Below are 13,853 nucleotides of genomic sequence, written 5' to 3'. Positions count from 1 at the left end.
TTTAGTACCTCACACCGATTGCACACAGTGGCCATCACTTTGTAGCCATCAAGGTCCCACATGTCTGTCTTGTCTTCATGAAAGATCTGAATGGCAACTGGAACTGGAATATCCCACATGTATGAGAAGAGTCTCCTCTACTTCCCTGGTATGGCGTTGGTCACAGGATTGCCGCCGCCTGGCGCTGTGCTGTGCCCCCTCCCCCTTCTAGAGGGCGGTATCATAGACCTCCTGCTGTAGCATGGGTGCAGGGTTTGAAGCCTGGACCAGGGTGGGGGTAAGGTCCCGCTGATGCAGCATGGAGGCAGGGGGGTGTGGATGATCCCACACTGGGTCTCTGATGGAAGGGGGTGTGGATGGTACTGGGGGACCTGGGACCAGGGGGCTCTGGCCTCTCAGCTGCTCCCGGACATCCTGCTCCAGACTGGGGGGCACAATCAGCTGGTCCTCTGGGTCCTGCTGGGCCGGGGCAGTAAAGTAGCCCGACTTCTTTTTAGGAGCCTCCAGGGCCACCTCGATGAGATTATGGCTGTCCTCGGGGGCGACCACAGAGCCATTGGAGAGCTTCTTCCCAAACAGGCTGGAGGTGGAAGGTGACTTCTTCAGGTCAGAAATCTCTCTCCCACAAACAGCCAGCAGGCAGCCATTTGTTGCCGACACTACCACACTGTTCTGCCTGCGCATTTTTCCATTTGGATAATCAGAGCCTCGCTTGTCATGGTCCAGGTCTTTGGGGCTCTCAGGCGCCCCCGACCGTAGCTGGAACGCACAGCAGTGAATGTCCACCTCCACTTCTAGCTTACTGCCGTTGGAGATCACACCCTCGAGGGGAGCTTCGTCGTCACTGTCCAGCCCATTGTCAGATTGGTTACTGGAAAATGTGGCGCAGGAGGGCTGCCGCTGGAACAACACCGGATGGGGCCCTACCCCAGCTGAGCCTGGCACCATGATCCCACACAGTGTAGTAGCGGGGTGCAGGCTGCAGCGTCTCTCTGGGCGGGAGGCGGGGCCTGAGGACGGGTGCTCATCGGAGGCGGTGGACCCGGCCTCGCTGCCCACCTCCGAGGCCGACGTCTCACTGTTGAACTCGGAGACAATACCGCTGCTGGAGGAAAGGGTGGCTGGGTCACTGGGGCCTGGGGTCACCGTCACAGGCAAAGGGGCCGGAGGGGGACCCCGGGGTTCGGTAGTGGAGACCGGTGGCTCACAGGTACAGCTGTCCTCAGTGATATGCAGGGACACCACCACAGCCCCGATGTTGTCCTTGCAGCCATAGCTCTGGGCCAGAGAGCACAGCCTCTTAGCAGCAGCACGTGGATCCCGCACAGCCTGAACAGTGCGCACGGCCTCCTGGTAAGAGACCCTTTCAAACAGCGCTCGGTTCCCCAGGATCAAGAACTCATCCTGGGAGCAGAGGGGTTCTGTGTGCACCCAGGGCTTGGGCAGCACCCAGGGAGACAGATAAGAGCAGCCCAGCAGGCGAGAGCAGCATGTCACTCCACTCACCTTGTTATCCTGTAAAACAGAAAACACAGCTCACATGGGGTTCAGCTCAGCTCTCAGAATAGTAGATGAGTTTATCATCTCACAATAAATATACCTCTGAATATAAAGCTGTGCATTAATACTAGATCAAAACTTGCTTTAGATAATGACTTGGGTGTAAACACATGAACGCAACATGCATGAGTTGTACATTACCTCAGTAATAATGGCTTTACTGACTTTAACTCTCTCCATCTCCTCAGTGCAGTTCTCCAAGCTGAAAACCTTAGAGAGAGCTATAGGCTGGCCGTCCCGGCACAGCACCGCCTGGCAGCTGCCCACGTTGGCCACAGTCAGGCTGAAGTTGCCTCCTGGCTCTGAAGGCTCATGGTGGATATAACACAGCAGGGCAGAGGCACCCAGCTTCTGGCCAGCCATACCCAGTTTCCTGTACCATTAAAAACAAAGAATGAATCTGCCGACAAAGTCTTCAATTCACTGGTTGTAGCTTACATATCAAAACAGCAGCAACTATCAGTTTGTTATTTGCATGCACAAATTTTTTTTGAGAACCAAAAAAAGGGAAATCCGCATTCTCACAAAATTATCTTGATTGATTTATTTTACATGTTTACATGTACTGAAAAGACAACATTTTGCCTGTAGGCTTCATCAGGTCATTGACAGGTCAATGCTGTGATGAAGCCTACAGGCAAAACATTGTCTTTTCAGTTTGCCAAGCTACATCAAGATATCGGATTTCCCTTTTTTTGGTTCTTGAATTAAGCCTGTTTGAAATCGACGCACCACAGAAGCCTTATTTTCTGTCCATTTTCTTACCCAGCATATGGACTTTCTTAGTCATTTAAAGACCGACTTTGCAAACAAAAAAAGACTACCAGTCCTACCTGTGTGAGGCGAGGAAGGTGTTGCACATGTACACACTGTCCACCGTGGAGTGCTGTAGTTCCTCTGACAGCACGTCTCCCATGGTGCACTGCAGCAGCCGAGGCACTTCCTCGTTGCGGTCTCCATCGAAGATACCGTAACATGCCCCCGCACCGTCTCCAAAGCGGTCTACTGCCAGTACAGACACACACAACCTGTCCCCGAAAATAGATACGCATTAACATACAGATGACCCAACCCCTCACATACAGAGGTAAAGCTCATACATACTGCAACACGTGAAGCTGGAGCCCCAAGCTTACTGAAGCAGCATGGGGTGAGAGCTGATACAAGACACCGCTGTGTGGGCCGCTGTGGTGGCCATGACCCTGGAGGGGCAGCCAGGCTTACTGATCTCTCAACAATGATGCACTAAACACTATTTTACAGCCATTAGATCCACCAGAAGTATTAGGTTCCACTGCCTCGGCTACTCTTAAAAAAAAAAGTTCGACAGACTGCCCTCATGCCGGTCCTAGGTGTCTGCCGATGATTCAGACATTGACTCAGTGGCAGACACCTGCTTTGAGCTTGTGCAGCAATGGCACATCAAACAAGTTACTACTGTTATATTACAAAAGTTCAGGAAAATTTGGTTCTTTGTGCTCACACAGAAAGAAACATGCAGACACACAAAACGTTGCTCACTTGTTCCTTTGGCCACTCATTTCAGAGTAACCATGGTTCCATGGAGTCGAGGCGCTCAGCGAGTCTCCTGCTGTCATGGCTGATTTCTGGTCTAACTTCAGGGTGGTGATGTGGCTAAAAATAAAAAGAACCACGGTAGAAGGTATTGCATGATTAAATACTACTGAACATATTCCAAAATCATTGTGTTCAATGTTTTACCTGAATATGGCACTTTCAGATGTTGTCAGATGTTCTTTCTTAACAAGTTCACTTGTGAATTTCTGCGTTTACCACTAAGAAGTTGTACAAATGACTGACCAAGTTGATAATGGTAAACTTGCGCTAATTTGACAATACCCACCATGAGTTGTGACATCTGGCTGACCTGAACTTACGGCCTAAAAAGATAGAATAGAATACTATGCTTTTTGCTGGTGTTACTTTGGTATTTACCTGTAGGTCTCTGAAATTTTGTTTGTGACTCACCTGAAGAGGTTGAGGGTTTTGTGCTCCAGCATCAGGCTGCTGTTGCCTGTCAGGTCCAGCTCATGCAGGGTGGCAGGAAGGGAGTCAGGCAGCAGGATCTCAGTCAGCTCATTGCAGCTCAGGTCTACGAGCTACAAACACACACACACACACACACACACACACACACACACACACACACACACACACACACACACACACACACATAGAACACACACAGGCTGAAACAGGTTGAATAGACTCATACACACACTGGTTAGGTGACACAAAGAAAAGCAGAGTAAGTCTGACCTTGATCTCAGGCAGGTTGAGGATCTCTGGGAAGACACTGATGTGGTTGGAGTGTGCTATGAGGGTGTGCAGCCTCTTACAGCTGGACACAGTGGAGGGGATCGTCTTTAGCTTGTTGCCACTTAGATTTAGCTCCTCCAGCAGCTCCAGCTTACTCAGCTTACTAAAGACACACAAACACAGAACAGAACTCAAAGAGGGAAAAAAAAGACAACTCCAGTGAGCTTTAATTACAATTGTCATTTAATTGTGGGGAGTAGACGCAAGGAACTGCGACTAGCAACATAGAGGATGGTTCTTGTCCTTATTACCACTGCCATGTTACTCTAAAAATATGATATGGGTTGATTACAGTACACGTCTATGGCAACTAAATGATTACAGATTACCAACAAATATTCTTAGCATGCATGAGTAAAACAAAGGAGCAGCAGCCTTCTTCTATATATAATCTATATGTAATTCATCATGTAATTCTCAGTCTATTTTTGTTATTTTATCTTTTGATAACCATAACCAATAACCAAAGAAAGAATTAACAGGAAATGGCAAGATGAAAACTAGCTGTTTTTGCTAACACCAGATAGATGCAAGTAAATGCCCATAAAACAAAGCTGCCTGCGAGAAACCACAACTGTCACCAACTGCTAATTCTCATCAAAATTAAAATGTCAAGTTCAAGCTGCTAGATCAATATCCAGGCAAAGCAAGTCTGACATTAGGAAAATGTAAGCAAGTCAATTACGCCTCATGTAGATAGGTGAGTTTTAAAGCGATATTTTGAAAGGATTCATCAAATGACAAATGACAAACATGACAGATTACAAAGATGACAGATGAGGAAAAAACAACTACTTGCTCTGCAAAACTGGCTGCTATCCATTGAAACGCATTGCGTTGGCTCACTGATGTCAGAATGAATCCCTTACTCTGCCTGTGCTCTAAAATAAGACTGTGGAAAGAAAACTCACTGACTGACGTGGAAGCTACTGTACCGCACCTGGCAGGGAAGGAGAGGAGCTGGTTGTAGGCAATGTGCAGGACCCGCAGGTTCTGGTGTCCGACCAACAGAGCGCCACAGTTCTCATTCAGGTTGTTCCTCGTTAGGTAGAGCTCCTGGAGTGTGCTGAGGCTCTCCTCCGATTGGCTGCTGGGAGGAATACTCTCCAGGGCGTTGGCTGACACATTTAGGTATTTTAAGCTATGAGGGAGGACAAACAAAAGAGATGCATTATTTAAAAAATGTGTACAATTTGATTTAAGGTTTTAGGATATAGATTTTTTGGCTCTGTATGTACCTTTATTTGTTTGGGGTGTTTCAATGACACAAGGACTATGATTAAGTGCAGACTGTGTGGATTAATTTGAGGGTATTTTCAGCCATATCGAATGAGCAGCCTGAAAAGTACGACCCTTCATGCACATGACAGAATGCCAAAAGTATTTAAGGTTATATTCAAGGGACTGAGCATTGGTCAAGAGGCGGAGAGAGCCAGGAGCGGTCCAGCTGGTCAGCATGGTGCAACTGCACATAATTAACCTGTGTGCCAGGTGATGTCACGTTCGAGTACAGGTGGTGACATCACCTGGCACCAAAGACCAGCCAATAGCAGATGGCAATTTCAGTAGCCTTATACCTGTTTTTTTTCCCCCTTGGGTGTAAATTCTTTCCCTTGTAAAACTATACATTTCCCAAATAAAGGAATATTGTTGGACTCTTGGAAAACACAATAGGAAACCCATCAGACACTAAGCAGTCAATGCCATTACATCTCAGAATTAGACCGTAAAGTACATTAGAGCGCTTGAACTGCTAATGGGTGTTAAGTGATTTAGCACACAGGAAACAGGAGAGCAAATGAGGCTCAGGTTACAGTCTGGAAAGGTCCAGTGATCCACACCTCTGCCCTTACATACACTACAGACGTTATCCCAGAACAATAAGCCTCGGTGAGCCCAGCTCTGCCTTGGTACCACTGAACTGCAACCGTGTCGGGAAAGGACTGTGGGTTAAAGTTTCAAAGAGGTACAGTATGTCAGATTTGACTGCTAACGGACTGAAGTAATAGCATAAGCAGTCCTGAGGATTGGGTGGAAAAGGAAAGAGAGGCAGAGAGAGGAAAGGGGAGTAAGAGAGACTCACTTTAAGGCCTTGTAGAAGAGGCTCTCAGGGAGCTCGCCTAGCTTGTTGTGCTGGAGGTCGAGGGCTTCCAGAGGGACGTGGTCAAGTAGGTCAGGCACTCTCTGCAAACGATTGTTCCCCACCAGCAGCTTTCTCAAACTCAAGCTGTTGAGTAGTCTGTCAGAGGCGGAAAGAGAAGTTAGAGAGCCAGATGAGCAGAAGAAAACAACAGAAAGAGGCCAACAAAAAGAGCGAAGAAACAAAGAGCATCATCTCCCCCTGTGGACTTGACTACGTGTGAAACTGGGGGAAATCTTGAGGCATGGCAGCCCATGCTAACTAATCCATCGATGTCCTTTTCAACTTGGCTGCCTAAACACACCAACACAGCGGCTTTTTTTTTTGTCTCCTGAAATCATCACAGAAGTCATGAGTGGGTACAATGGAGAGAGGAATATTATCTCATTTGCAGAAGCTTTGTGAGGTCTCATTCAAATGCAAATGCTTGTGTTGAGGGATGGCAGTGAATGATGGTTACTTTGAGCCAAGCGCTGTAGGATGGCCACGCTTTTTAGTTTCAGCCCGATGACTAACACAGAGAGACACTGTTTTCCACAAAAAGACAGATAGCAACTGTAAAACCCATCATCATCAGGCTATTAACATACCATTAGACATCTTTGTGACATCTGTATCTGACCATACTTCCCATGGTTCCGCTAGCATAATTAAATCTGCAGACGGATATTATGAAAAACATGTTTGGCAATAGAGTGGCCAGTTAAACGGCATCTATTATTATACCTCATCTGCTAATTCTGGACAGGACAGCCAGCTGTTAATTAAATGTGGCCGATCAAATTATGCAAGATAAAAGATGGAGTTTGAACGGAGGCGGTCCAGTTTTGGCCACATGACAGGGAACAGGTCCACTAACCTGGAAGGTAGCTCAGACAGGAGGTTGTGTGTGACATCCAGCACCTCAATCTTTCTGCTATCACACACCCAGTCTGGAAGGTACTCCAAAAGGTTCCTGTCTCAACACACACAAACACACACACATACACACACAAAGTGAGCAGAGTCAGCATTATGCTTCTAATTGTATAGGTAAATAAATAGTTTTGATAGAGGGACACAGAACTACCTAAATAGTAATCAGTAAACTCGAGGGTTGTTCAAGTTTGTTCACAAATGATCTATAATCTTTTCTACACTGCCTATCAATTAGTATGGCTTAGAAAACATATTGTTTAACCCCTAATATAGCATTTCATTTCTCATGTGTAATTAGGCCTACAGCCATAGCATGTATAACAAACATGAAGTAGCGTAAAATGTTAAGTATAGGCCGAAAGTTTGCAGGGTTCACTTAATTAAAAGGAGACTCCTTTCAAATCCTCAAATATCTTACTACTGCAGCCTGCAAGGCAGATAAGTAAAATTAGCATATAGGCCTCTGCAATCTAATATTCATAGAAAGGAGGCTTGAGGGGCGCTGTATGTAATATGCATTTGTTTGACATCTTTGCCTGGCACACATTGCATTGTGCAAAACCAGGTTAATGAAGAGTAAGACAAAGCTGGTATTTTTAGACCACAGTGCCTCCGTTCAAAACTCTGTAAACACAGAGACTGTGGCTGCTTCTTCCACCCAGCCAGAACTCACTGTGATAGGTCCATGTGTATCAGCTGGTTGGGGACTGGGTAGATGTTGACCGTGGTCAGGCCTGTGGACAGATAAAAGCAGCAATCAGCTGCCAAACATCTGGGCCACTCATGTGTGCGTTTATGAAGCGAACGTAACACTAGAGAGAAGGGTCTGAACATATAGACGTCCAGGCAGGCAGAGAGGCAATAATAGCTGTGTTTCACTCACGGTTGCTGCCGGCATGGAGCATGCGCAGTGTGAAGCCACTGAGTGTGAGGGTCCCCAGCTGGTTGCGCTGGCAGTGCAGGGTCTCCAGGTTACAGACGGAGCCTAGGTCTAGAGAGGCCAGGCAGTTGTCCCTCAGGTCCAGCTGGGTCACCTGGCTCACTGCCTCCAGACTCTCACTTTTCACCCAGCGCAGCCCATTCAGCCTGCATGGGTGAACGGGCAGGACAGGGAGAGGAAATGCAACATTACATGTCATGTCAGTGTAGAGAAGACGAGAAAGCCATGAATTAAGCATTAAGAGAGAACTATGGCAGAATGTTATTTGTGAACCGTGATACCAGACAAAACACTGAGACACTGTAAAATAGACAAAATAGAATCTGTACATGCAAACTGAGATGTCATGGTCACCAATATTGGACAAAATAAAGCAATGTGGTATTTGTGGTTGCAAAACTAGCTGTCTTACTTTCCAAAATATTTCATCCATCTTTGGATATTTTTATTCATTCATTGAAACTTTTAATCCTCAGGGACACACTGAGAGAAAGACTATTATTTGCAATGGTGCAGAGGTAACAATAGATAGAACACAAAAATCAAATTAAAAAAATGACAATAAATAAATAAATGAAAATGAAGTGAAACTATTAGTCAAAACATTATGAACAATTTCAGTTCGTAATGAGAGATCATCAGCAAACACTACTGGGAGATCACCACAACTATTAGGACTAATGTTCAGCTTTTTGAATAAACTGCAGTTAACTTCTACAGAAACACTCTTGACTTCTTGCCTGTCAGGTAAGGTGCAGCACTGTACGAGCCTTTTACTGGCAGATGAGATCCAGGCTCTCCCCGATCCCTCCTACCCCTCTGAAAAAAAAAAACGCCTCTTCTTTTATGAGGCCAGCCAGCCTGCTAATCCACCACAGGTGCACCCAGCCCCTATAAATACAGTCCACTGCCAGCCAATAACTCGTCTCTCAAGGTGAGGCTGAGGGGGGGGGGGAGAGGGATGGAGGGAGAGACCGCATTAATAACGGCTGAGCTTCATAGTGACGGGGCATATAGTAGGAATAGTTTTTGTTTCATGGGATCCATCTTTCTGTCAGTGCCTGAATCAGAGCTGGATGGAGAAATGAAAACAGCATTTTATGGGAAGATGACTCGGCGAGGCAGCACCGGCGGGGAGTAGGGATATTTTCGATCCCCGCTCTCTGTCTCCACCTGCCCTCCTATTCACCGGGTGATTTACTGTCACAGGGGTAGGGGGGGGAGCTCTCTCATTACATAACTATTGTGTATTGATCCTACATTATGCACATAGTGACTGATGGGTGTATTAACTGAGAGCAGAGGAAGGGAAAGGGGAGAGAGAGATAGAAAAGGACGAGACAGACAGAGTGTAAGTGAAAGAGAGCGCTGAGTCTGGCTGAGAGCTGTTTGCTCTCTGACTGGCCTCTTACCGGAGGTCGATGTTTTTCAGGTGGCTCATTCTGGCCAGAGTACACAACTCCAGACTCTCCACCCTGTTGCCAGCCATGGACAGCTTGTCCACCGCGCTCAGTCTCTCCAGCACAGCAGGGATGAGAGGGAAGTTGTTGAAGGAGAGCCCCAGGCTGTTGAGCTGGGACAGGCCACCCAGTTCTTCAGGCAGAGAGCTGAAGTGGTTTCCGTCCAAAGAGAGGGTCTGCAGGCTGGAGGACAGAGACAGAGAACAATGCTTTTGCCGTCTTTTACTTTACAGTAAGACCAGGACCGCTCAGATTTCAATCGCAGGAAAAAATGTGTCCATCTGAAGTCACATTTATTCATCGTATATTGAGCTCCATCCTGCATTAAGTACGCACACAGCATGAAAACTGGCCTGGTTTAGCTGTCTGATTTAATCTGGTTGCATAACAAAACATTTGAACTTTATGCATTTCACCGACTCAATCCAGATTTTGCGAGAACATTAATTATGGATGTATTACATTACATTATGATAAACAGACAGATTTTTGAAGGGTAGGACATGACAAAGAAAAATAATCTCTTTGTATCCTTCACATCACTGTAACTCAATACAGGTCCAGGTTGCTGCCATATTTAGAACCAGTAGAAATGTAAGCAAATCATTTACAGTTTAAAATACATACATTTTCAATTCAATAAATCAAAACACAAACAAAACCAGTTGAAAAATAACTTTCTTCCTCCCATCCTGCCCCCTCTTCCCTCACTTGGGGCCAATGTGCTCAGTACACACAACTGACTGAGCAGTACAATCAGGGTACAATTATAGCTTGGGATGTTCAAGTTCAGTAGGAGACTTTTTCATACTCTGCAGTGATTGTGTGTACTTCTATGCACTCAGTTCACTCTCCTTTTGCATCCCATCCCACCACCTGTACAGTCCAGTGGGGGTGTTCCCACTCCAAGACTAAATCATTGTACCTAATCACTCCCACCAGATGGTTGCCCATACCATTATAGAGCCACGGACATGTTTAATAGTTGGCAACAGACATTGTGGGCTGAAGGTTCAATCCTTTGACGTTTTCTAAATGTCTGGATGTAGGAAAAAGGGGTGAAAGACGACTCATCGGATCATATTACTGTTTTCCACTCAAGGGTCCAGGTTTTGTGGTCCTCACAGCAGGTTATGCGTCTTTGTGCAATAGCCTTGGATACAAGTTGTTTTCTGACATAAATAGCAGCTTTGTGAAGCTCATGACGTACAGGGTGTTGGTTCAGTTCTGTGGTAAATTTTGAAGCTGTAGTTTTGTGGTGTTTAGCACCTATCCTGTGAAGTGTCCATCTATTCCTGTTGGTGAGCTTTGACTTCCTCTTTGGGGATTCACTTTGTCTATGTTTGGCATATGCTGTCAGATTTTCAACACTGCTCCCTTTGCCATATTAAATAAGTTTGCAGTTTTTGTGCCCAATGCACCTGAAAAATGGTATAAGTATAAGTATATGGCCTCTTTGTAACTCTGTTAGTTGCCTCATGTTGCTTTGAAAACTCACATGTAACAGTTGTGATTGTCAGATGTCTTTTAAAACTGACACATACTTCTACTGGGCAATCAACTTCATAGGATTCACCTGTGTGGCTTCCTTTGTAATTGTGATTTCATGTGCTGTTGTTGTTATTTTGTCTTCCCCCTGTAGTTCATACTCAAAAGATAGAATTTTGTGTGTACTGTATGTGCATGCATTTATATCTTTGTGTGTGTGTGTGTGTGTGTGTCTGTGTATCTGTCACTGTGTCACACCTCTGAAGGTTGCCTATCTGTGCAGGGACTGTGTGGAGACCATTACAGGAGAGGTTGAGCTCCGTCAGGGTGAGGATCTCACACACAGACTCAGGGAAAACACCCAGGCGGTTGTGAGACAGGTTCAGGCTCTTCAGCTGGGAAAATCTGAGGAGAGAGAGAAGAGTGGGTCAGACCTACGGTAGAACAAGGATGGAGATTTAAAAAAAAAATCTAAAGTTGTCTGTTTTGTTTAGCATGTTTATTCGGTTTAATGGCTGACATTTCTTCTGGATTAAAGACAAGTCATGAGAATCGCTTTGTCGCAGCAGCAAGTGAGCACCAACAAAGTCTGATGGACCCGGACGTGGCTCCGTATTATGTTTGACTATAATCTATCATTGTGCCAGTGCCGGAGAAAAAGTTACATTTAGTCCCAGAAAAAAATCCAGAGAGGGTCTGTATTTCTTCAACCAAATAAAAATCAAAAGGTGGTGGTATAAACTACGGGGCACTTGAGCTAGTGTTTGTTTGCTGTTGCACCTACATATGGGTAACAGAGGATGACAAGCAGGTTGAGATGTGGAGAAAGAACAGTGGAATAAAAACAGCAAAACCAACTAGAGGTGACTGTCCGCCAGCTTCAGAGCAGAAGTAGAATTTCTCTGTGGAACATCCAGCGAGACAGACGAGCACCAGCATAATAGCTGACCTGGTACTGTGGTCCAAATTCTCAGTGGACCGTCGACTTTACTTTGCAGAGCTGTTTGCTGTGCCATGGGAGAATGCAGTGGACCAGGGATATAAATAAAGAAGAGATACGCCACACTAGCAGCTGAGGCTGAACAGCAAGGCTTGAAAGCCAGGGTGAACGCTGTGGAAATTAGGTACCGTAGATTCACACAGCAGCATCATTCACCACAAGTTTACTCTGGGAGTTTTTGTGCTCAGGTCTTGCACCATGTTATAAAGACAGTTTCCAAAGCAGCTGAAAAAAGCAGCCTGTGGTTCTGGCAGAAGAGAAAGAGCAGCATTACTATTAAAATGTAGCCTATAAGTGACATAGGTGCCTTAATATTATCAGTTGATGGTATTGCTAGATAGCAAGAATTAGTAGGGATGGGACGATATATCGAATTTCAACATATTGCAATAGAAAAATGTGACAACACGTATTGTGGGGCATAAAAATGAATCACGATATTAGTTACATTTTATCCTGCTGTAGTAATCAAAAATGAGACAGCTTGCCCATAACAATTTAACAAGGTCTCCATCGATATTATATTATTTGCACTTTGTAACAACATTTTTAAATTGTTGTTTACATTCTAGCAAGCCAATCCTATTTCTAGAAAGATTTGTGGCTCACAAATGAACATAATTCTACAAAGTCAGACATTGTTGTCATTGAACTTGTATTTATTACATCGTATCGTGGTTGTTTCGAATTTTGAACCCCATATCACCCCATATCACCTATCGAATCATATCATGAGATAAGCATATCGTCCCTGTCTACTTGATGAAGTTAATTTTAAACACTGCAGTTAAGTTTGTTTGTTCGCTCATAAAATGTGTCTAAAGGTCTCAGCTGGCTGTTTCAAATGGAAATACATCCTCAGCATTTATTCTACTGTGTGTGTGTGTGTGTGTGTGTGTGTGCACATCTGTGAAACATTTCCAGGAGACTGAGTTGTGATGAATGAAGTGATGCAGGGTGAAGCGAAGGGGAAGAGAGCATGGCATCACAGAGGGGGAGGGGAAGGCAGGGGAGGGTGCTGTGCTGCTCCACACTTAGATCATCCACATCATCCACTCCACCTTCCTCTTGTTCCCCCAGGTGCTGCCAGGAGTGGAGGTGGCTGCTATGAGTCACAAGTTACCCATCTTAGAGCACAGACCACATCCCTCTATCCTCGCATCCTGATTCTAATTATACAAACGAGATGAAGGGAGTGACAAAACTGGAGGGAGAGAAAGATTTGGAGGAGAGAAAACATAGGAGGAGAGACTGAGGTGGAGGACAGTGAGAAAGCAAGAGAGAGCATGTGCAGGATAGATACAGGATAGATGCAAGTGTAAATCTTCTCAGCTAGAAGCAGAGTAGGTGCTTATATAATGTATTTTGCCAAAACCAGTGTTTCTCATCTCTCTCTCTCTCTCTCTCTCTCTCTCACACACACACACACACACACACACACACAAACCAACCTGTAATGCTGGACGCAAACAAAAAGAAGTAACATAGAGGCTTGTAGATGATTAACATTTAATAGCGTTATCCAGCTTGTTCAAATAAGCTGTATTTGCAGTGTAGGGGTGGACATGGAGCTAAATGCTGCTTCACAGAAGACGACGCGCTGGTGGAGCCACTCTGTTTCTATGCATCTGGCATAGATGAGACGGGCTCGCTGAGCGATAAGCAGGAGATGCAGCACATCACATGCCGCGCTTATGTAATAAACATCACAATAATCATATCACAGTGGAGCATGGGGCGAGCTGTGTGGCTGGGAAGTTGGCGATTAGGATTGGGGAAGGCTGGTGTGAAGAAATCTTTGCTTCAGTATCTAGGTTCAGGCTGTCATTAAAAAGCAACAGACTGCGGTTTCTTTGGGCAGCAGCACAGCAGAAAATCAGTGTTTGCTGACCTGCTGAAACGTTGGAACAGCAATAATAAGTGCTCAAGCACTTTTCATATGATATGGTAAATATTAACATGTTTGCACGTCCAATCTCAAAGTCATCAAGTGTCTCATTGGGGCTA

General features: G+C 45.3%; 1 protein-coding gene across 1 annotated transcript in view; it reads right to left on the bottom strand.

Moving 5' to 3' along the window:
• Positions 1 to 207: 207 nt before the first annotated feature.
• Positions 208 to 13,853, bottom strand: part of phlpp2 (PH domain and leucine rich repeat protein phosphatase 2) — a 39,556-nt gene continuing 25,910 nt past the window's right edge. The window contains exons 6-18 of the mRNA XM_071531653.1: positions 11,105 to 11,251; positions 9,311 to 9,541; positions 7,842 to 8,044; positions 7,632 to 7,692; positions 6,900 to 6,995; positions 5,984 to 6,139; positions 4,841 to 5,041; positions 3,841 to 4,003; positions 3,550 to 3,680; positions 3,082 to 3,195; positions 2,394 to 2,588; positions 1,702 to 1,933; positions 208 to 1,515 (exon numbers count right to left, since the gene is read on the bottom strand). Coding sequence (XP_071387754.1) covers positions 208 to 1,515; positions 1,702 to 1,933; positions 2,394 to 2,588; positions 3,082 to 3,195; positions 3,550 to 3,680; positions 3,841 to 4,003; positions 4,841 to 5,041; positions 5,984 to 6,139; positions 6,900 to 6,995; positions 7,632 to 7,692; positions 7,842 to 8,044; positions 9,311 to 9,541; positions 11,105 to 11,251 — 3,238 coding nt within the window. The remainder of the gene's footprint in view (positions 1,516 to 1,701; positions 1,934 to 2,393; positions 2,589 to 3,081; positions 3,196 to 3,549; positions 3,681 to 3,840; positions 4,004 to 4,840; positions 5,042 to 5,983; positions 6,140 to 6,899; positions 6,996 to 7,631; positions 7,693 to 7,841; positions 8,045 to 9,310; positions 9,542 to 11,104; positions 11,252 to 13,853) is intronic.

The sequence above is a fragment of the Centroberyx affinis genome, unplaced genomic scaffold, assembly GCF_046629955.1.
Source record: "Centroberyx affinis isolate AG114_WGS23_722 - 3 ecotype Tasmania unplaced genomic scaffold, CSIRO-AGI_Caff_v1 ptg002105l_1, whole genome shotgun sequence".
Taxonomy (NCBI): Eukaryota; Metazoa; Chordata; class Actinopteri; order Beryciformes; family Berycidae; genus Centroberyx; species Centroberyx affinis.
Note: the sequence above shows the minus strand (reverse complement) of the source record. Positions and strands in the feature narration are given on the sequence as shown.